This window comes from Trachinotus anak, unplaced genomic scaffold, assembly GCF_046630095.1.
Source record: "Trachinotus anak isolate AG129_WGS33_773 ecotype Australia unplaced genomic scaffold, CSIRO_AGI_Tana_v1 ptg000011l, whole genome shotgun sequence".
Taxonomy (NCBI): Eukaryota; Metazoa; Chordata; class Actinopteri; order Carangiformes; family Carangidae; genus Trachinotus; species Trachinotus anak.
The window spans coordinates 14,823,833-14,846,227 of record NW_027273862.1 but is presented as its reverse complement, the minus strand read 5'-3'; the positions used below and the strand labels follow the sequence as shown (position 1 = coordinate 14,846,227).

General features: G+C 40.5%; 1 protein-coding gene across 7 annotated transcripts in view; it reads left to right on the top strand.

Annotated features, from left to right (window-relative positions):
- Window positions 1-19,912, top strand: part of furina (furin (paired basic amino acid cleaving enzyme) a) — a 76,732-nt gene extending 56,820 nt beyond the window's left edge. For 5 of the 7 annotated variants that reach the window (XM_071488302.1, XM_071488303.1, XM_071488301.1 and 2 more), the window contains exons 8-17: window positions 3,769-3,941; window positions 5,225-5,437; window positions 7,234-7,334; window positions 8,459-8,562; window positions 8,807-8,924; window positions 9,956-10,006; window positions 12,063-12,242; window positions 12,334-12,458; window positions 13,597-13,719; window positions 14,852-19,912. In XM_071488302.1, coding sequence (XP_071344403.1) covers window positions 3,769-3,941; window positions 5,225-5,437; window positions 7,234-7,334; window positions 8,459-8,562; window positions 8,807-8,924; window positions 9,956-10,006; window positions 12,063-12,242; window positions 12,334-12,458; window positions 13,597-13,719; window positions 14,852-15,459 — 1,796 coding nt within the window. In that variant the 3' untranslated portion in view covers window positions 15,460-19,912. The remainder of the gene's footprint in view (window positions 1-3,768; window positions 3,942-5,224; window positions 5,438-7,233; window positions 7,335-8,458; window positions 8,563-8,806; window positions 8,925-9,955; window positions 10,007-12,062; window positions 12,243-12,333; window positions 12,459-13,596; window positions 13,720-14,851) is intronic. The other 2 variants (XM_071488308.1, XM_071488307.1) reach the window with 1 other exon arrangement.
- Window positions 19,913-22,395: the final 2,483 nt, after the last annotated feature.

Below are 22,395 nucleotides of genomic sequence, written 5' to 3'. Positions count from 1 at the left end.
GCAGGAGGTTATAGGTGGACAAACCTACACATGTGCTTTTTTCCACACATAACAGAGCACTCACATGTACACGTTGTGTTAATGCTTGATGGTGGGTATGCCTGATGCTTTTTGTGCAGTAACTTACCATGCTAGCTGTCCATGCAGTGCTAAAGAGAAGTACACAGGAAATCAACTCCACAACCAGACGAACACAAACCAGATTCACCAGCTGCCTCTGCCACCTCTCTCCAGGCTCTCCATGTTTTTTTCAGTTTGTGTCTTGGGCTTTGATCACAGAGAACAGGTTGATTCTCCACTGAAATGATCAACCTTTCCTTCATTTTGATGTTAAGTACCAGGCTGGACCCTCACCTAGCCCGCTCTCTCTATATATATGAGCTAGCGCCTGTGCTGGAACATTTGCTTAAGTGGGATTTCACTGGCTGGCACCTGTGCTACTGCTTGAAAAGTTTTACTTTTCTCAACTTCTACTTCAAGCAAAGCGAAGCAATGGACCCTCAGTGCAGCTCGGCAAAGCATGACATACCGTCTAACGCAAAATACTTTAGTAATATTAATAATAATACATTTTATTATAAGCATCTTTCAAGACACCCAAGGACACTTTACAAAGCAAATAAAACATAGAAACATAAACGAGATAAAACAGACAAGATAAAACAAATGAAAATAAAATGGATATGAATATGCATACATGCTCATACATATACATATACATATACATACATAGCCTACTTATCCACATACACACACACACAAACTCATATACACACATATGCATATGTGTGAGTGCTGTGTAATGCTCTTTGTCAGCAGTAGAATCAGAAACTAGAACTAAAACAAAGTTCAGAAACTACACTAACTTGATGTGTGTGTTTGTTCTACCGCAACACCTTGAGAACTGTGAAGCAAGAAACAAGAAGGAAGTGCACTTTCTGTGGTCTAAAATTCTTCTCTCTCATAGCAGTTGTAGTTCTCACAAAAATATTTCACAAACTTTTCATTCAGAGGCTAGTGTTTTATTTACAGGTATAAGGTTCAAGTATGAAATTTTCCCTGGCACAAGGTGCAGAGGCATAACAAACATTCACTGAACATTAAACTGATGCGTACACAACACAGAAACACAAGAGAGCACAGACTGTGCAAGTCATACAATAGCTGGAAGCCCGACAGGCAGAAACCCACAGTCATTTTAAATTCAAAACAGCCGGGCAAGTTTACTCATTTTGATGGCCAAGGAGTATATATTGGAAAGGCAGAGTGCAGAGGGAGTGGTGCAAAAACATCTTTGACTCTCTGCACAAGATCACCTGCCCTTATGCCACCTGTAGAGGTGCAGCTCATTATTCACCCAGGAGACTCTCCTGTGAAATATCTCCATGGTTGTTCAAAACACAGACTGGCTGGCTTAGATCTCTTAGTATGCATAATTTGTGTAAAAGTAATCCCCCTGTTAAAATCTAAAAAAACCCCACAAAGTTAGAGCAGTTGCTAGTTCAGAGCTACTGTCTCTGAGGGTGTCCACCCCAAACTGTCTGAGTCTGGTTAGAAATGTTTTTATCCTTTGTTTTACTCATTACGCCTCATTTACCCTACAACAGTTTTTCTGCTAACTCGCGGCTGATATTTAAAGGTCTAGGTTCAATATTATGGGAAAGATGTGCATTTGCTTTCTTACTGCGAGTTGGATGAGAGGATTGTTAACAATGAAGCTACAATTTTGTGCTAAGCTAATATCTATAGAGCCATGTTCTAGCATACTTCCCTGAACAACTGTTCCTATAGAATGAGTTCTGATTCACAAATGAGTTCACAAACGAAACCCTGCTGTCTTATATAGAAGGCGAATTTGCCAGATAGCATACTGCCAAGTGTATCTTCAACAAGCAGATGTTCACATTTGTCTCATTTGTTAAAAATGACTTAACTTAATTCTGAATTTGCAGTGTGTTCTGAAAGTTACAGCACCTCTTCAGCCAACAGTGATGTTTAGACCACTACATAACAACTGCAATGAACTTTGATGTACTTTCTGTCTCAGTCTCTGGTTTTTGGGATAGATGGATGTTTTGGAGAGGGACTGGAGATACTTGAGTGTCTTCAGCAAATCACATGGCTCTCTCACAGAGGTGCAGGCTGCCATGGAAACACGAGCAGCTCAGTGCCTGTTTGATGCTTTTGGAAAACTTCAAAGATGTGCTTGGTTACTTTTACCTATATATTGCAGCATGGAGTAACCTGACCTGCAATACTTCAACGGGGGAAAATAGTTTGTTTTTTAAGGTGTCTGATTTCTCACCTCTCTGTCTGCTGAGGGAGAAAGAGCTCTGTTGTAAGAAAAGCCTACTAAATTAAGGCAGAAATAATTGGTTAGGACCACCACCTCACTCTCTGTATATTTATCCTGCATTGTTCTGTCTGTGTGTTCACTGTATGTTTCATCTCTGGCACAGTTCTTTATCTACAATCACTTTAAATTTACCCATATAAATGAGCCTTATTTGAAGCCTGCCATTAAACATTGGCTGAGATGTTCACTTCTCTTACAATAAGAGCAAATCTGATTGGATTTAAACTCAGACAGCTGCACCAATTTCACTCGGACACATAGAGGAAGACAACTAATGCTTCCTTTCATCTTTTTATCTGAATTTTCAGTCTCAGAAATCTGCTTCACACTTGAGGAGGCAGTTCACCCACGATGCAATTTATCTTGTTCCGTTACTGTTTTTTTTTTTTTCCAACCAACTCAAGCGCCAAAGCAAATCAATAGAGATGATGTTTGATTTACACGGTGGAGTCCATAATAACATCACAGTGGATGAACAAATAATGAACACCAGTAGCATGTTCTGCACAAATACACATGGACAATGTGAAGCATTATAAACAAATATAATAATAATAATATTATTATACTTATAGTTATAAATTTAACTATGCAAATCAAACAGCACCACAGCAGCAGTGCTGTTTCCTTACACATGTCAATCCTTGCTGAACAAGAGCACACAGTCAGGTAAAACTACAGAGCTACAGCAATATGAACCACAGCACTGAACTGTAGTCTAGTAGAACAGGATCCTTCAAGATTGCAATCACCTGCAGCACTGTTTGTGTTTCAGTGTATCTTTTTTGTGGTGAAGACATTACTCCACTGATTGTATTTAGTGTTTTATGCCTGTAACATTGTTAGAATCACAATGGACAGTTTAAAAAAAGGTCAGCAAAGCAGAACTAGAGATGTGATGTTTTTAATTCCACACATTCTTCTTCCTTGTCAAAACCATTACCCACAGTGCAACAAGACAGTTAGGTTGGGGGTTTGTTTGAGTTATGCTAATAGCACCTTATGACTCAACACTGTTCATGTAGATGCCCAAAAACTTGATTGAAAAGTCAAAAGTGGTGGGGTTCTGGTTACTGAAAGATCAGTGTGTATGGTGTTATATGCTGCATATCCCTAACCCTGCATGTAACTTGTGCTAAATTAACATTATTATTAGTGTCAACGAATAACAACAATTAACACCAATGGTTTTCCATAGAAAATGACTCTTCTCAGCATTTTGGCATTTCATTAAAGATATTTAAATAAATTATGTTTTGTTACCTGCCTTTTCCCCAGTCTTAAACAGGGCTCTCAACTAAGAGTTTCACTTTCTTGTTCTATGTTTATTAGATATTCAATTTTTAATATTAACTCATATTGATCATCTTGTGTGTGTGTGTGTGTGTGTACATTTGGGAACATGGCTGCAGGTGTGCGTATGCTGGACGGTGAGGTGACTGACATGGTGGAGGCCCAGTCTCTCAGTCTGAATCCCCAACACATTGACATCTACAGCGCCAGCTGGGGCCCAGAGGATGACGGCAAGACCGTTGATGGACCTGCCAAACTCGCCAAAGAAGCTTTTCTGCGTGGAGTTACAGAGGTGTGTGTGCGTGTGTATGTGAATGTTTGTGTGAGACGGAAATTATTTACTGCCTGTGTGTGGCTTCCTTTCAGCAGTTAGTAATTGAACTGTTCAAGCATGAGAGGACACAAGCGGCAAGAACAAAGCAGTTTTTGACCCTGACAATTATGAATGGAAAGGAATGTCCTCTAAAAGCCACCAGGGAGGAAAATCTTGGAAAATGAATAGATGCAGCACTGACAGAAATTCAGTTTGAAAAGTTCATATTTTTTCTAAATATTCATTGTTAGTTGAAGGGCGCTTCTGAAACTGCCAGCTCATCTTTTATCTCTCAGCACTTGTTAGTTGGCATGTGGTCTCTTCAAGTATGACTGAAGTATTTTTTTTTTTTTTTAATGAATGAAAACAAGGTTGTATTTAAAAAAAAAAAAAAAAAAAAATCCAATCTGCAGCTTTAAGTGCTTAGCAAGCATTTCTAATCAAAGTCTTCCAGACACATGCCTAATTGTATATATATATATAAGAATGGAGGGGGTAATTATAAAAACTAGTCTGGCAGCATCTAACAGAATGGAAATCTGAATATTGACCAAAAGGGCACCACATAATGTCATGGTTTCAGTCCTGCTGCTGGTAGCAGGACTTGCTTTAATGCATGTGGGATATTGGGACCGTGTCAGATATGTAAAATGCACAAGTGAATGGATCAGTAAGCACACAGATCACACCCCAGGCTCTCACACCTGCCCCCATGAATAAACACATCCATCAAGCTAACTCTTGCGATGGACCAGTCAGATTCAAGGCATGTGCCATAAAGCTGATTGGAACTGCTGACACTGACTACTAAGATAATTGCCACAGTGACAGTACTGTCAGATGGTGTTGTGGGTGGTGCATAGCTGGGTTTGATCAATGCAGAGAGAGACAGTGCCACTCAATACAATAAAGTGGCTCTTAGATGAAAATTATTGCACTTTAAAGGCTGAGAGGTTGGATGATTTATTACAATGAGCTGTTGTCATATAGCGGCTTTTTGTATTGCATTGCTGTCATGCGATATTTAGCTGGTTTTAATTTACTATGTGACCACCCTGGCCTCTGTGATGTATGCTGGGTTTTAATGGGCCCTTTTTGAAATGAGCCCTGAAATGAATTTGCCCTCCTATAATTGGGATTCCCATTAAGGTTGAATGAGATTTTGTTCTTTTCTGGATAGTGGTGGTCTGAGGCATGAATGAATGAAAGGGTCTGTGGTCGTCTGTTTTTCGGCTCGTCTGAATGTACTGTACGTTCTCCAGGGTCGTGGTGGTTTGGGCTCAATCTTTGTGTGGGCCTCTGGGAACGGAGGGAGGGAGAAGGACAGCTGTAACTGCGATGGCTACACCAACAGCATCTACACCCTGTCCATCAGCAGCTCCACCCAGAACGGCAATGTCCCCTGGTACAGTGAGGCTTGCTCCTCCACCCTCGCCACCACCTACAGTTCGGGGAACCTCAACGAGAAACAGATAGTGAGTATCCAGGGTCTTTGTGCTTTCTCTGCCTCTCCTTGTTTCCAATCACAAAAACAATTGGCATTCACACGGAGTCACGACTTAAATGTTGGTTCCAGCTTCTTTAAAAAAAACTATGATTTTCTGCTTTATTTCATTGTTAATTGAATATTTTTGAGTTTTGGGCCATTTGCCAGGCAAAACAATCAATTTGAACATGTCACAATGGAAATTGTCATTGTGACTGACATTTTATTGATTAAACAACCAATCATGAGACAATGTAATAGATTATTTTTATAAAGAAAAGAAGGTTAACTGCCTTAGCTAATTACTTAGTGTGTTTATTTAGTATGTAACATAAACTGGTTGGCACAGAGAATATGACAAGAATATTTTATCTTTTTAGCTGCATTTTCTAAATTTTTTCTCTTATTGATTAGTTATTGATAAATTGATTCTTTTGGTCTGTAAATAGTAAAATCTCAGAGCCTTGTTTTGTGCAAAGAACAGTCCAATACCCAAGGATTTCAGGTTTACAGTCACAATAAACTAAGAAAATAAGAAAATATTTTACGTTACAATTGAGAACCTATTTTGTGTTGAGCGGCTAACCAGTTAACTGAGCAATTGTCTTACCTCTATACAGTATACAGCGAAGAATTTAGCTCTGCAGCTTTATTCTATACTTGTATGACATACTTCTTTCCTCCTTTTTTCGCTCATCTTCTGCTCCACTCATTCAGTCTTGGGCCATTAAAATGATTATGAATAGTGAACGGCTGAAAGTCCATCTGGCAGTCTTTTGCTGTTTAACGATCTCACACACATACACACACACACACACACACACACACACACACACACACACACACACACACACACATGCACACACGCCAGACCAACTGGATGGACAGCTTATGACATCTCTGTGACATGTGGCTGGTCCCTTAATGCTTCAGTGCTGTACTCATTTAATTGTGCTGTCACTCATGAACCCAGGAATGAAGAGATGGAGTAACAGAGAGAGTGTGGGACCTTCAGGTTATGCAGGAGCGAATATCTTAATGTCTTTTTGGTTGTTTTTTTTTTTTTTTTTTTTTTTTTCTCATTAGACTTAAATTATCCTTCTCTTTCAATTTAAGTAAGGGGATATGGGAAGCTCCTGAATACATAATTGAACCATTAAAGTCAGTTCTCCTGGTGCATTTATTATTCTGTTTAGTCCATTCAAAGATAATTTTCTGGAGGCTCTGCATTCGTAAGCACATTGAGCAGACTTTGGATTCCAACTGCTTTTCACTCATCTCCTTGCATAGATTGACCTCCCCTTTAGGACTATACATCAGATGACTGGGGGCTCTTTGCAATCCATTGTTTTTTTTAACCGTTATTCTGGCTGGGTACAAACCCTCTGGTCCTTCAGCACCTTGCTTTATTTTCATGCAGCTGCAGAAGTTCACACCTGGGAGCTGCCCAGTACAACCACAGCCCTCTGCTGTGGGTCACTGACGAGATCTTGGCTCAGTCTTGCTCAAAGACGCCTCACCGGTAGTTGTTGAGAGAGGGAGAGCATTAGTTTCCCTGCTTTGATTTTCCAGCCGGTCCAAGGAGTCATGCCATGGACTCTCTGCTCTTGAGTTCCCCTTTCTTTAAGCATTAGGCCAGAAAATGTATATGAGATGACAAAAGAAGAAGTGATGGAGCAGATTTTTTTTACATCCACAAGTAAAATACAAGTCCTGTATGTTTCTGTGTCCTGTCTGTTTTTGTCTGAGCTGTCCATTTAAGCCCACTGTGATCATCTCCCATAGGTGACTACAGACCTCAAATCAAAATGCACAGACTCACACACAGGAACCTCTGCCTCTGCCCCACTGGCTGCTGGGATCATCGCTCTTGCCCTTGAGGCCAAGTAAGTGCTTATCACCATTTTTCTATGAGTCTTACCAAGCCTTGCATTTTTCTTCAGCTGTGTAGCCTCATTCTAACCTTCCCTACCTGTATGTTTTCCTGACTTGTTGATTAAAATCAGTTAATCCTGTGGAAAAGAGAGGTATTAAAAATATTATTTGCACAGAAGAAACTCATGATTAGATTCTGGAGTAATTATTCCTCAGAACGATTGGTCATTTTGAGAACCTGCATTTACACTAAAATATTCAGAGAGCCCAAGAAATTAGAATAATGCCATACTGTTATCAGTCTCTAGCATGTGGTTAGAAGTTCCCTGACAGCAAATTGGTCATTTTTGGTTTTTTTTTTCAGACTTTTTGAAGCTCGATTAGAAGTTTCACATTCTTGCATTAAATCAGGCTTTAACTGCCATTGCTGCCTGTTTATGCATCAATTCGGCTTTATTACTTGTGAATTACTTTTTAACCCTCTGCCTGACAGATTCAAATGTGTCTTTACAAACAGCACAATTTTAATGTTAGCACTAATCATTCCTATGCAGTCACGCAGTACTAATGGAGGGACGAGCATGAATGTCAGAATGGTCTTGAAAATGAGTAATTAGTCTTGTGACAAAACAGAGTAAAGTGATAGAAAAAGATTTATAATTAGGAATGGAATTAATGAGAAAGTGATTTAACAAAGTTACAAAATAAAATGCTGTATTTTACTAAATCCACAATAAGATTCATGAATTTAGTGACATCACAGCAGAGAAGCAAACCCATCTGTGACCTCCTGTAACCCTTTTTTTTGTGACCGATCACAGCTGCATGGAGAATAATCACTTTTTCAGGTTTTCTCCTCACAAGACATTTTGCCAAAGGGCAGAAACTCATACACAGTACATGTTGACTTAAGATCTGGTGTAATTCAGGAAAGAATGTGACTGGTGTTTCATTGTGTTCTGTATTTAATCAGCTGTCCACCTGCAGGTTAAGACTATAGGATGTATTGACAGAGGCATCTGTTTGATCTGCTTGAGTCTTACCATTTGTGTCCCCCTCTGTGTGTGTGTCTTTCTCTCTCTCTTTATGTGGCTGTGAATGTCTCTTTGTGTGCTTGCATGTACACATGTTGCAGTAAAAACTTGACCTGGAGGGATATGCAACATCTGGTTGTGCGAACTTCTCACCCTGCCCACCTGCTCACCAACGACTGGAGAACCAATGGGGTTGGACGCAAAGGTACATCAAGCCCTTCCAAGATCTCTTCTGCCCTCTGCAGTTGCAGAGGCCTTTGAGGCTCATTAACATGTTTTGCATCTAATAAACCAAGTTGTCATTAGAGATGTAAGGCGAGTGAGAGCTTCAATAGGGATCCACACAGTGTGGTTCATCTCTAAAGTTGGAGCCGGGAGAGTGAGGATGCTGCTCACAGTGGGCCGACATTCATGTATCTGTTTCCTCTTTTCTCTCTGGGTCTCTACAGTTAGCCATTCATATGGATATGGTCTACTTGATGCCAGTGCAATTGTAGCACTGGCAAAGACATGGACCAGCGTGGGACCACAGAGGAAATGTGTGATCACCATGGTCTCTGAGCCAAGGTTAGTACACTACACATACTCACAGCCAGTTAATTTCAAGATCCTTGTCATAGTACATAATAGAGCTGTCACATTTTAAAAAGAAAATCAAGCTCAAACTAATAACAGCTAACAAGTAATTAGTTTGAATTAATGTATATGCAGCCCACATAGTCTAATCTCCAACTACATTGTAGAATTAATGATGGTCCATTCATCAGAAGTGGCCTCGGCTGCCTCACTTGAAGTGTAAAATAGTAACATATTTCCTCTTTACCTCTCAGATAGTTTGGTGTCATGTTCAGCAGGACTATCTCCTTTTCTCCATTTTGCATTTGCAAAGAGAACAACAATATTTTTATTTGGAGTTTATAGATAGAGCAACAGGGCACTCACTGTGTCAAATGGACAGTGTATTTCTGGAGCGCCCCCTGGTGGAACACAGGTTGCCATCAGTCGTTCTGATGTACACTTAAAATTTTGAATTTAATCAGATCTTTACAGGTTGAATGTTTATTTTTACCACATTCAAACAGAAGTTTTGATTTTGAATAAAAAGTGTCTGCCCTATTGTACAGTATAAACTTAAAAAATAACCCTGATGTCATCAGCGGTAGGAGTCAAGGGAGTTTGAATGGAAGAGGCTGGTGTTTTGTGTTTCAGCGTTTTTTGGAGCTTGACATGTGCTGAGGACTAAAGGTCAGAATATTTTCTTTAACCAGCAAAGTGCCTTGCTGACATAAAAAAACAAATCTGTTACAAGAACCCTAGCTAAGATAGCAGCAGCACATAGAATAGAAACACACAACACAATGTCACAATATGTATATAACAAGTTAGTATAAGAGAAATTATAAAGATTATTGGGGATCAGTTAAAGCAACCTGATCAGACATGATCCTTGTATTTTTAGGACTCAATATTTCTCCTCAGCCATTTTTTCCTCCTCCTCCTGGTGTCACATTCTAAACCTAGTCGGACGTCTCCTCTTCATTATGCGCTCCCTGTCACTTCCCTCGCTGGGTTTGAGGCTTCTCTCTCTTTTACTGCAGCTATGAGATGCTCAGAGCAGATGGTTCGAGCGTCTGGGAGCAGCAGTCAAGGCAGGTTATTCAATTTATTCAATTTAAGTGTTAAGCTGACTCACTTATCTGGAGTGACTTGAAATAAGTGAGCAGATAGGGGTTCAGCGTCTTTCTCACTTACCGCCAGTCATTACCTCTAACAGAATCATGACAGTATTCTCAAAGAGGAGCCATTTTTGGGAAGAAATTCATACAAGATATACATAAACTGCTACATACAGACACTGCTACTACATCATCCTCATGATTGCAGTTACACAGATGTTTGGCCGTTTGCTTAGACTTGTGGTGCAGTGAGATGATGAAAGATGTTTATTCTGTGTATCTGAAGACTTGTCTATGAATTTCAGAGTGATAGAAGTTTGCAGTTCTGTGATTTGAATTTTATCAGTGGGACAGGCCCTGTGTATATACTTTGGAAAGTGGACTGTGTCTCAAAGCAGGATGTCGTAGCCGAAAAGCTCCTGTATGCCTGTGTTGAACTGAATAAGTGAGCTGACAAGGCTTTGTTTAAAATAAATGTCAGAGTTTTTAATATGATATTTCTGAAGGAGGATTTACCAGAGTTAATGCATATTACCACCAGGGCTGAAAAATTTCGTATCACTGAAAATTCAACTAACTGGAGTATTGCCCAAGCTACAAGCTCTGACATAGTTTTTCAAAAAGTGATTTATGATTCAGAAGCACTCTCCCTCGTTTCTCTGTAATGTACTCTGCCAAATGGATGGCAGTTCCTCAGGTTTGGCAGGTTCCCAGAATATTTTTGGGTGGTTCTGAAAAGCTTTATACATATTTGTGTCTTCCTAGGATTATTATTGTAAACAGATTTAATTCAAAAGCAATTTCACAAATGTTAAATATCAATATGTAATAATTATGTGATTGGTAGCTGCTAAATGCCAAGTAAAAAACGAATTAAAGACAGAGGGAACTAAAAAAAAACAATAATGTTGTTAATATTGCACATTGTGTTGGTCTTTTGGCTTGTGTTGTGTTTTGGTGTTGCTGAACAGAGAAATCTAGTGTTATTTTACAGGCATCTTTAAATTTTCAGATAGTGTCGCTGTGGTGAGTTTCACCTGTAGCTTCTGCTGAAATATTGGTGATAAAAAGGGCTAAAGTTGTCATCTCTCTTCCTAGATGAGTTGCCCTTGTTGTTTACTGGTTGGTTTTTCACAGTGACTGAGGTGCAGGCTGTAAGTTTGTATCATATCCCTCCCTCTGTCTTTCTGTGTGCGTGTCTGTAAAAACAGATGCCGTGCCTGCAACAGTGCCACAAATATTTCCTCTCCCAGGCCTTAAATCGCAGACGCCTGTGCCACAGTGGTCAACTGGCAATGATAAATCAGCTTCAGCGGCCATTTGTATAAATTTACATTTCTTCCTACTATGTGCTCGGACTCTACCCAGAAACACCACAAAATACATATTCCAGAAGCCTAAATGTGGAAATAGTGAAGTGCTGCGTTGATGTGAATTTGCATTATGACGTGGACAGTCAGTGTAGGACTCATTGGCATGGCGCTGTAAATTAACATTTTAGATTGTTCCCATGTGAGGCTGCTTCAGAGGCCATTTATGTAGTGTTTTAATCCATCATGAAAAATTTGAGGTAGACCTGGGGGGGCGGGTGTGTCTTAAAATAGTGTGACACCACATCCTGTCTATAATTTGGGCACCTCAGTGTCACTAAAACCTTGCGCCTTCCTCCTCCTCCTCCTCCTCCTCCTCCCCCTCCCCCTCTTCCTCTTCCTCAGAATTGTTGTGGATGCATGTAATCTCCTAAGCGGATTTATGGGGGGTGGGGGTGGGGGGTAAAAAAGAGGTGGGTGCTTTATTTCCACAGAGGACAGCGGAGCTACAGGTTGTGAGACACTCATCCTGTTCAAGCAACAAACCGTTCACCTCTCACAGGCTCGCACACTGGCCAGGAGCAAAATGCCACTCATAAAGTTATCTGGCAGGAAACTTATCCAGAGCTCAGAAAAACCAGTAATGATCTCATACAACTAATGGCCGCCACTGTCTTAATATGTCTTACATGTTACATGTCGCTTCTCACTTTTGACAGGAATATTGGCAGCCGTTTATCGATTAACATGAGCGTGGACGGCTGCATTGGGACAGACAGTCACGTGACCTCATTAGAGCACGTTCAGGCCCGGCTCACTCTGTCATACAACCGGAGGGGAAATCTGGCTATCCACCTCATTAGTCCTGCCGGCACACGCTCCACACTTCTCCACCCCAGGTACAAACACACAACTATACAAACACACAAATGTACAGTAACTGATGGTAAATACAAACTGTTTACACTCCTGCTTGTTGTTTTCCTGCAGGCCTCATGACTACTCATCAGAGGGTTTTAATGACTGGGCTTTCATGACCACCCACTCCTGGGATGAGAACCCCACGGGGGCATGGACGCTGGAGATTGAGAACGTGGCTGGTGCCAGTGATTATGGTGAAGCATTTTCTTTGTTAATAAGACAGATTCAAGAAATGAACATTTGGCTGGTTTCTATTTTAAATAGGGTTGCAACTAATGATTTTCATCATTCATTCATTTGTAAATAACTTTCCTGATTAATCGATTACTTGTTTTGTCAGTAAAATGGCAGAAAATGGTAAAAAAAAAAAAAAAAAAAAAAAATGCTAAGGACCTTAAGGAGACATCTTCAAATTAATTTTTTTCGTTGACTAACATTCTTTAACCTAAAGATTCAATTTTGTCAGTAATGGCACTATGTTGGAAGCAAATACAGTTATTGTTTCAGCAACAATGTAAAATTAGTGTACTTGAATACATATCAGATAAAGATGCAGACAAGAAGCACAGGCGGAGAGAGAGGGGTATGACATCTAAAGGTGGATTTAAACTGGGATGGTATGATTATGTTGTATGGTTCTTAACCAGTAGGCCACTAGGGCAGGATAAAACTACCTCACTTGTAAGAAGGATTGAATGTTATTTAACACGTTTTAATCTGAGTCTAGAGTTCAGATCAAGTGTCAGGAGATTAGAGATTAAGTGGCTCCTGTAACCACAGTCTCTGCCTTTGTGCCTCTTTATGAGAGTTGTGAAGCTGTATCTGTGTAGCTCTGCAGTAACAAGTTTTCTTGTAACAAGGAGCATGATAAAGCCTTAGAGTAAATACTTCACTTTTTATGTTTGCCCTTGGATCATCCACCCACAACCATCTTCATCTGGATGTAGCAGGTTCACCCACAATGCGATATTCAGAATCAAAGAAAGCCCCAGAAAATAGATGTAGATAAGTGCTTCACACCTCCATCCTCAGTAAGGAGTGATTTACTAAAGTGGAACCTCTCACAAGGACCCGCGCTTGAATGATTCTGTAGAGATATGCATGTTGACACTCTTATTAAGCGCAGTGTAATCATGACATCTTGAAGTTGCAGCTCATTTCAGAGTCATTTACTATCACTATATTCAGAAAATCTAAGAGTGTACAATGAGTAGAAGATACGTTTACCAAATTTGCCCTAGGGAGGAACGGAGCCATGCTATTTTTGACAGGCTTACTTTTTTCCCCTGGTTAATTTCAGATTTTTATTTCCATCTCTATCTTTCCACTCAGGCACTCTGACCCAGTTCATCCTGGTGCTGTATGGCACCGGCTCAATATCTTCCAGCTCCTCTGACAAGCCTCAGGCTGGCAACGGCAGCTGTAAGACCCTGGACCTAAGGCAGATATGCATCGGTAAGACTGGTATCTGTTGTCTCCGGTTTGGTCCTCGCAGGACGTTACCGTGACAGCAGCTGAGCAGGGCTCGTGTAATTACTGATTCATGTTGAGATGTGATATGTGAAGTAGCCTGGATAGTGTGAGGTGAGCGGGATGCAATATTATCCCTGTGTGTGCTCAGCTGCACACGTTTGCATTGTGTGTCTCTTTGTGAACTGTGGGCAGACTCATTTGAAAGTCATACAGTTGTCTTATTAAACTCATCCAGCTTCATATACTAACTTTCTTCAGTATTATCCATTTTAAATATGGATCTAACTTCTGATGAGATCAAATTAAATTTTACTCCAGGTCCCTTTCAGTAATCTCATTTAAATTTAATGGTGTCCAGACGGCTGTCACCTACCAAATCCAAATACTGCTATTGGCAAGGTCTAAAGATACCACAGACAGAGCACTAACACAGTGTGAAGTCCACCCACTGTTGTCTGAACTAGTGACAGTCTGACACCTACAGGCTGTCAGAGGTACCTACATACTGACAGACAAGATCACATACAGAATCATCTGAGGGGGAACAGAATGTAATTATCATGTGTTTTGTTTATCATGTCTCTTACAGTACATGCTGCTTTCTGCTTGAGGCTTATAATTACAGTTTTCTCTGTTTTTGAAGGAGTTGACAAGACCCTGCAGTAAATTAGATTTTCCTCCTTCTGTTGGCTCACGCTCCTGTTTGTAGCTCTGGTACCCTCAGCACCCAGAGTTTGTTAATTGCCATTATAGGCAATGGTCTGCATCTGGACCTGCTGCATATGGAAATAGGTCTTCTCACTTAAACATGCTGCTCTCAGCATATAAATTGCAAAGATTTTCATCATCAGTTTTTATAGTAAGAAAGTAGAACTAATAAAAGCGGAAATGGTGACTTGTAAGCAAAATTGCCTTGAAACTTTGTCCCACAACAAGCCACGGATGAATAAATACAGATATGTCAGCCTCTGTTCTTTACCATATGAACTGAGCTCTCTGAGGCTTGACAGTCTGGACAGGAATCCTGCTTCTCTTTTTATGGGAAGTCTGACTCATTTGAAGAACTAAAAGGTGAGTACAGCTATTTATTTCACTTTCTTTCTCTGTGTTACAGAGTGCAATGCCGGCTACTACCTCTTTCAGCAGGGCTGTGTAAAAGAATGTCCAGCAGGCTTTTCAGTGGGCTCCCAGCCGCTCAACTACACAGTGGGAAACTTTATAACGCCAGCTTCCGTCCCAGCCTGCCTGCCCTGCCCACCGCCCTGTCTGACCTGCAGCAGCCTCAGCCCTCAGGCATGCCTGTCCTGCCCCCCTCACAGCTCTCTGGACCCCATCTCTGGCACATGCCTGCACCTCAACCAGTACATGCGTGAGTCCCCTGGCCGCTTTATGGTGGGCGAGGGGAACCCAGGATTGCAGCTCCAGCTTGGCTCCCAGCTGCCCATCACTATAGCAGTGCTCAGCTGCGTGGCCATCATTGCCACCTTCGCTGGGGTCTTCCTGCTGCTGCAGCTGCGCTCAGGCGCACTCATCAAGCTGCCCTCTCTTGAGGCTGGCGCCGGTCTCGGGGGCAGCTTCACCTTCGGGGGAAATAGGATGGTGTCATACCGCGGCATCCCGACAGTGTGGGGGGATGACGGGGTAAATACAGACTCCGAAAACGAAGAGTTTGACGTCCATAATGAGAGGACTGCCTTTATCAAAACACAAAGTGCTCTTTAATGCCACCCCCAGATCCCTCCTTCTCTCCTGCTTTTAAAATCCTCTCAGTCTCATTTGTCTGATAATTCAGGGCTGTGGTAACTGTCCTTTCACAGTCTTCTCTGGTTTTATCTCTCATCCCTTTCTCTTTTTCTGTCTTACCGGGTTTTCATCTGAGTCCTGCTGCGGGATCTTGTCTTCCACTCTGTTGTGGGAGACCTGATGGGAAGCTGCTGTCTCTCAGAGCTCGGGATGGCCCAAGCTTTGCTTTGTTCACACTTCGCCGCATTTCTATTAAACTGACTCTCTCCCTCCTCGTGCCCCCAATCACTAACAGTGTCTGTCTGTGCAGAGTCCATTTTCCCCTCTAGCTCCAGCTGCTTTTTATTACAGTAAACAAATGATTATTATTTGCTTTCTTCCTATTTTTTTCAGTCTCAGTGCAGTAGCCAGATGAGATTGCTGAATGTGAAGAGTAGAGGTGTGTGCGTGTGCGTGTGCGTGTGCGTGTGTGTGTGCGTGTGTGTGTGCGTGTGCGCGTGTGTGTCCGAATGAATGTGTGTGAATAAGAGCGTGTAAATCTAATGAATAGTGTAGTGCCCTTTATAGAGAAGCTAAAGCTGGTCCTGTCACATTTGGTACAAAATAAGTGGCAACAAAAATGTGAATTCTGAAGCATGAAATCTGGTTTGGAAACACAAGTGTTGTTGAGTAACATAAACAGCCAAAATCAGCTCAGAAAAGCACCACTTATCTGCAGTGATTCACATTTTTAAAGTACATTTTAAAAATCAAAAGCATAATAGCTGACAAGGAAATGTCCAGACTTTAATGGTTAATAATTGTGTGTCACCAGCCAGAGACACAAATCAGCCCGTCTGAGAGCCTTCTGGGCACATCCTCTCTGTCGTCCTTCTTTTCATGATGAGACAGTAATTGTATTTACTTGAAACTGAATCCATCTTTAATTTTTATCTGTATAGTTATTGTTCTAGGTGTGATGGGGGCTTTAGTTCTCCTATTGTACACACAAGCTGGAAAGATCTCTCTCAGCTCTGGCAGAACAAACTGTGAGTCACACAACTAGCAAAGCTTCCTCCAGACTTATGGGATTCACAATGGAATGAACTTATTCTGGTTTGGAAGCTATAAATCCTCCCAACCTCATAACTTCCCAGCTATCACATGGAGGGGTATCAAAAAAATAAGGTAAATTATGAGGGGAAAAAAAACCACACACACACACACACACACACACACTCACATCCCGGGGCTGAGACAGAGGCAGTGGAGGTGCTGATGGGACCCAGAGCAATATGTGATTGTTGAGCACAAGAGCTTCTCAAAGCAGCTGACAGGTGTTAGAGCAACCTGTGATTGATTTCTTGACAGTGCAGAAATGGTAACAATACATCAAGGCTTTTCCTTTTGTCAGAGCACATTAGCACTACAAACACACATTACACACGCCTCATATCATTATAGCTGAAAGTTTATTCATGTGTGTTTGTTGTTCTGCGTGTGTGTGTGTGTGTGTGTTCGTTTATGGCATACAAGGTTGATAAATGTTAATCTGCCCTCTGAAGTGCAGGTCTCCTTTTCCTCCCTTGTCTCACAGTCTCTGCTCTCTTTTCCAAATCTTGAATATAGTTTAGGAATCCTGCGTCGACTCCACATCTCATCAGCGTCTCTGCACTTACCCTCCAGTCTTCATCTAATCTGAATTTCAGATTATCTCTTCAGCGAATTTGCCAATTAATTATATTCTGAATGATACTGCAGCAAACTATTTATTCTGAGAGATTTTAATCATACCTTTAGGGAAGATTGTTTTAAAGTGATTTTTTTTTCTCCCTGGGCTGGTTATCATCAAAAATATGCACCTCATGATTTAATCCAGTGTAGCCATTTTTCTACTATGTTGAAATTATTATTCTTTCTCTTTTTTTTTCTTTTCCAGTACAAAAACAGTGGAGCTTGCTGAGAGAGGTTGTCATGGTGATGACATGCATACAAAACTGCAGCTGCTCATCCTTTTATCTACCTCTCATATCATTCAGCAAGGTTTCATACGCTGTTCGAGGAGCTGTTAAATGATTATAGAGGTCAAATTGTATGTAGGTCAGATATGAAAACGCTTCTCTGGAAGGGTTTAGAGGATAGGCATGTAAGTCAAATTTATGTTTTAGAACAAAAACAGGCAAATGCAATTCAGAAACTGTAAAGCTGCTGTGTAAATTCTAGTCCCCTGAACCTTCTCCATCCCCTAAAATTTATTGCCTTTATGATCAGCATTCATGGGCAGTCACACATGGGCTTTAAAACTTGTTACTGAAAATAGAAGGATTGTCCATAGATCTTGTCGGCCAGCGAGTTAGATGCTAAATCAGCCTAAAATAGTTAGAGGCATATGTTTCCCTCACCTCTTGCACACAATTTCTACTCAGCCGCCTCCACCTGGGGTTAAGACCTTTTTGTTTCTTTCACTGACAATCAAATAATTTCCTTTTTTGTGGGTGGGAAGGTGCACAAGCACACACACACACACACACACACACGCACACACACACAAGAAAAATCTGTTTTAATTTGATCACTTGTGTTGTGAAGCTTTTTAAGAGGTTCATAAATACTGTATGTAGAGTTGAATGTGACTCAAATTGCAAACGCGTGTTCAGAGAGAAAGGAAGAAAAATTACAAAACAGCAAAGAATAAAGAATTTCAAACCCATTACTGTTCAGAAACACAGAGGAACACCGGTGTGTATGCTCTCAAACACAGCACTGTGCCTGGAAGCTTAATTCAACTCAGATGGCTGGTGCAGGTGTAGCACGTTTTGACTAAACTGGATTGGAAACAAACCCGAGAATGTGGATTTAGAGGAAGTGCCCCTCAAAAGGAACAAAGCAAATACAGAAAAAAGAGTGTGAGCTGTGTGGCTTTGTGTGATGTACACTAGTGCCTACTGCCACTTAGGCTTTGATTAGCCCCCATTCAAGGAGGATGCTAATTTAAAAATGTAATAGCCTCAGACTTGAGCCTCAAAATCTTATTGACTTCCCAGCTTGGTGTAAAGTGTGTAAACAGCAGATATTGGGCTAAATGCTGCACCAAAATTGCTTCCATAAACTATTTTCTTAAACTCTCCAGGCTCAGAGTTTGCTTTTTTTTTAGAATAACTACATTGTGGGACTTTGATCAATTTCTTGCATTTACTGTGGATAATTGACGCTCAGTCTAGCCAACATTGTATATTCTGCATCTTCCCTCACAAAAGATTAATAAGTTTCTCCTACAAACATTTTGGGGATGTGCAGACAAGTTTCTGTGGCCCCTCGAGTGCCCAGACAAAATTATTTATTCATCTTAGCTTGATGTTGTGTTCACTACAGCTTGATAGATTCACTTTTATCTGTTGAACTCAGAGTTGTGTGCATTCAAGTGTCCAACTTTTGAGGAAATCACAAATGCAGTCAGCATTAAGTAGCAAGTGCTTCCAAAGCACGGGGAGCTGCAGAAAACCATTAGCAGCCAGTTTCACCCCTGTCACTGCAAGACTGATGGAACCTACACACTAAAAAAGAAGAGGTTCTCCAATTGTGCCAGAACGCAGCCCCTAATTATAAGGCAACCACTTCACAGGCACTAAAGTGAGAAGCCTTTTAATGTTGAAAGTAACAGGAATGTTACAAAAAAATCAGCTCATTGCAAATTGTCTCCTCTGATTATAAAGAAAAGACTCACTCGAGGGCACGATGGAGGCTTTGTCTTTATACCACTGATTTATGTGGTGGAGCTTGATGCTGCTTCAGTCCTGCCTCAGGATATAGTCTGCAGTGATTAACATGAAGTCAGATGGAGTTAATAGGAGCAATATCTTTGGAATAACCAAAGACAATCATTTCAGTGCTGTCTGTTTAGCGTTTAGACTTGTTGCTGTCAGGTTGTCACAGTCCATCGACCCCGTCACTTGTGTTCAAAGTGTTTTGTTGATATCATTGTGTCATCTTTGCCCTTTTTGAAGATCTGCGACGGCACCCTGTATGTTCAGCAGCTGTGGTGGGAGGACGTAGAATGTATCCCATCTCCATTAACTTAAGGGCTGAATCAGATCTGCGTGCGTCCGTGTGTGCACATGCTTGCTTAAGTATAAATAAAACACTTTGTGATGGGGGAGGGGCGGTTAGTGGAGCAGCCTCAAACGACTCTGTTGACCTCCTCCTGCCTCTTCATGAGGTTCCTGGCCTGTGGCTGCACACAGTACCTTACAGATTTGTGATCTATGAATAATGTACAAGAATGACTATCTTACATGGGACATAACTCTAAAATAAGGCCTATTTTTGTACTATATGAATGGTGCAGTGTAATTTTCTTGTAATTTAAAGATTTTTTTGCTCTTGTTTTTCTCCTTTTTATTTAATTGATGTCAATTATAGATTCTACTAAAATAAAGATCTATGCAAATTTGAATGTGTTTTTATTCACTTAAATGCCCTTTTAGGAAATAACTTGATGATTTAAATGTAGGTTCACAGTGGTGGAAGATGTACTCAGACCCTTTACTTCAAGTACCAGTAAAACAAGGTAGATATACTCAATTTTAAGCATTGTAAATCCTACTTAAGTTAAAGTTTATTAGTATCAGCAGCAAGATAAAGTATCAGAAGTAAATATATCATGGGCATTTCTTCAGTCTTTGCATTTTTATGAAAATTTTTCTGAAAGACTTTGATCATTTGTTTCCTTTGGGCCTTGAACAGTTTTTAAAAATAAAAACCATGAACTTTTCTGTGAACTTTAAAGGTGACATGTCTCATCTGGTGGAAACATGACAAAAGGCTCTGAGTAGAAACTGCTTTCTCAGCCATGCCAGCAGCGTGACTCTGTGGATGGATGGCAGTTTCAGTCGGTCAGTCCACCACTTTGGTCCAGACTGAAATATCTGAACAACCGTTGGATGAATTAGCTTAAGATTTTGTACAGACAGTCATGTATTGGAGACTATAAATCCAGATGACCCATGTACTTAAGTACAATTTTGTGTTGAGTGTTTCATTTTGCTACTCCTGTACATCTCTACTACATTTTAAAGGGAATTATTGTACTTTTTTTACTTACATTTTGCTGATAATACTCATGGACGTCTACAGCAGAACATTTTACAGTGTGGTTTTACTACTTTGTTCCACCACTGTCACTTGACTTTTCCTCTAACATCTCCATGAGTCCTAAAAATTCCTAAAAATGTCTTAAATATTAGCTAAAACCAAACATTAAGATAAAATACCAAGCTCTGTGTGGTGGAGATGCCAATAAAAAAGTCTTCATAAATGATACCACATTACACATGATGTCAAGTAGAGGTGGTGCACTGACAATACTATATATATATATGTAGTGTTTTTTCATCATTTTGAAATGTATGAAAACCAATTGTATTATAGGTTTGTAGGCTATTTGCTACATTGATTAAAATATATAAGTAGCATAAGCTGTGCAGATGTGTGTGGAAACTGAATTGTAAAAAAATTAATTAAAATGATTTGCCAGCACCATTTAGCGCAACATCTACAGTTTCAGCACTTGGATCTGAGATAACCTTTAAAACAACAGTTATAACCAAGTCAGCCAACAACATATCTAAAATAACAACAAAAACAGACCATAAAAAGGTAGATGTGTACGAAAATAGCAAAACAGGATACTCATTTATAAGACTAAATCATTTAAATTTTTCAAGCACAATACAAGCAACAGCTCAAGTTCAGAGAGGACAGACAACTAATGGTGGTTTCTTTGAGCTAAATGCTAATGTTTCCCATTTGAGTTTATGTCTCAACATGCTAACATGTGCTAATTAGCACAAAACACAGAGTACAGCTAAGGTTGACTGGAATGGCATTCGTTTTACAGATGTTTAGTCACAAACCAGAGTAAATACTGACCTGATGATGGTGCGACAGGAAAAGCCAGGGGATCACCAAAGTGTTTACACATCTGCCTAGGGAAGACATGCATGTGTGCTGCAGATTTCACGATAATCCATCCAATACTTGTTTAAGCATTTTACTCAAAACCATACCACACATGTGAAACTTGTGTGAAAGCAAAGGAAAAGTCAGTGGGATTCACCCTCTGGGGATTGTGAATCTCTGTGCAGAGTTTGATGGCACTCCATGTCCATAGTTGTTGAGATATTTCAGTCTGGATCAAAGTGGTGGAAAGACCACGAGGGTCACATCTGAGCAACTTTTAAACAGCGCTGGTATTCAGGTGAACCTTTATGACGGCAGAGTTACATAAATCCTAACTATGACTGCTGATTTTTTCTTTTTCTTTGAACTCTGGCTCTTCTGGCATTTCTGGGTGATTCTGAGTTTGGCTCTCAGCTGTACGAGAGTTGTGAGACAGGAGCTGGTGATCATTATTTATTTCTGGCAACACAGAGCTTTGAACTGATATATTGGCTAGAAGCTCTTTCTGTGTTGTGGTCAGAGTTTCAATAGGATTCAAAAGCAGAGTCTGGTCTTCAACTAAGCTCACTTTGCTCACAAGTAGGAGTCGACATAAAGCTATGAACCTCCTGCTGATCTTCCTCCTGACCAGCTCCTCTTTCATCTGCGGTGGGAAAACTATAAGTTTGTTATAGACGTCTAAGGTTAATACAGATCTATCCTGTGTAAAGTTATTGCTGGTTTCTAGCAGGCTGAGCTGGTGATCAATCTCTTTGAGTTTTTTTTTTTTTTCAAAACTAAATATTTCAGTGATTCACTAAGTTTGATAAACACTAAACTGACATTGTTGTGCTACTACTCCACAAACTATGCAGGTATAGACGACCAACACGTGTCTTCTGTTTACTCCCACTGGTTGTTGCACTGCTTGGTTGAAGTAAAACTATATGTACATGTACTGTATGTAAAAATGACATGAAACCTATTAGAAATTGAGGC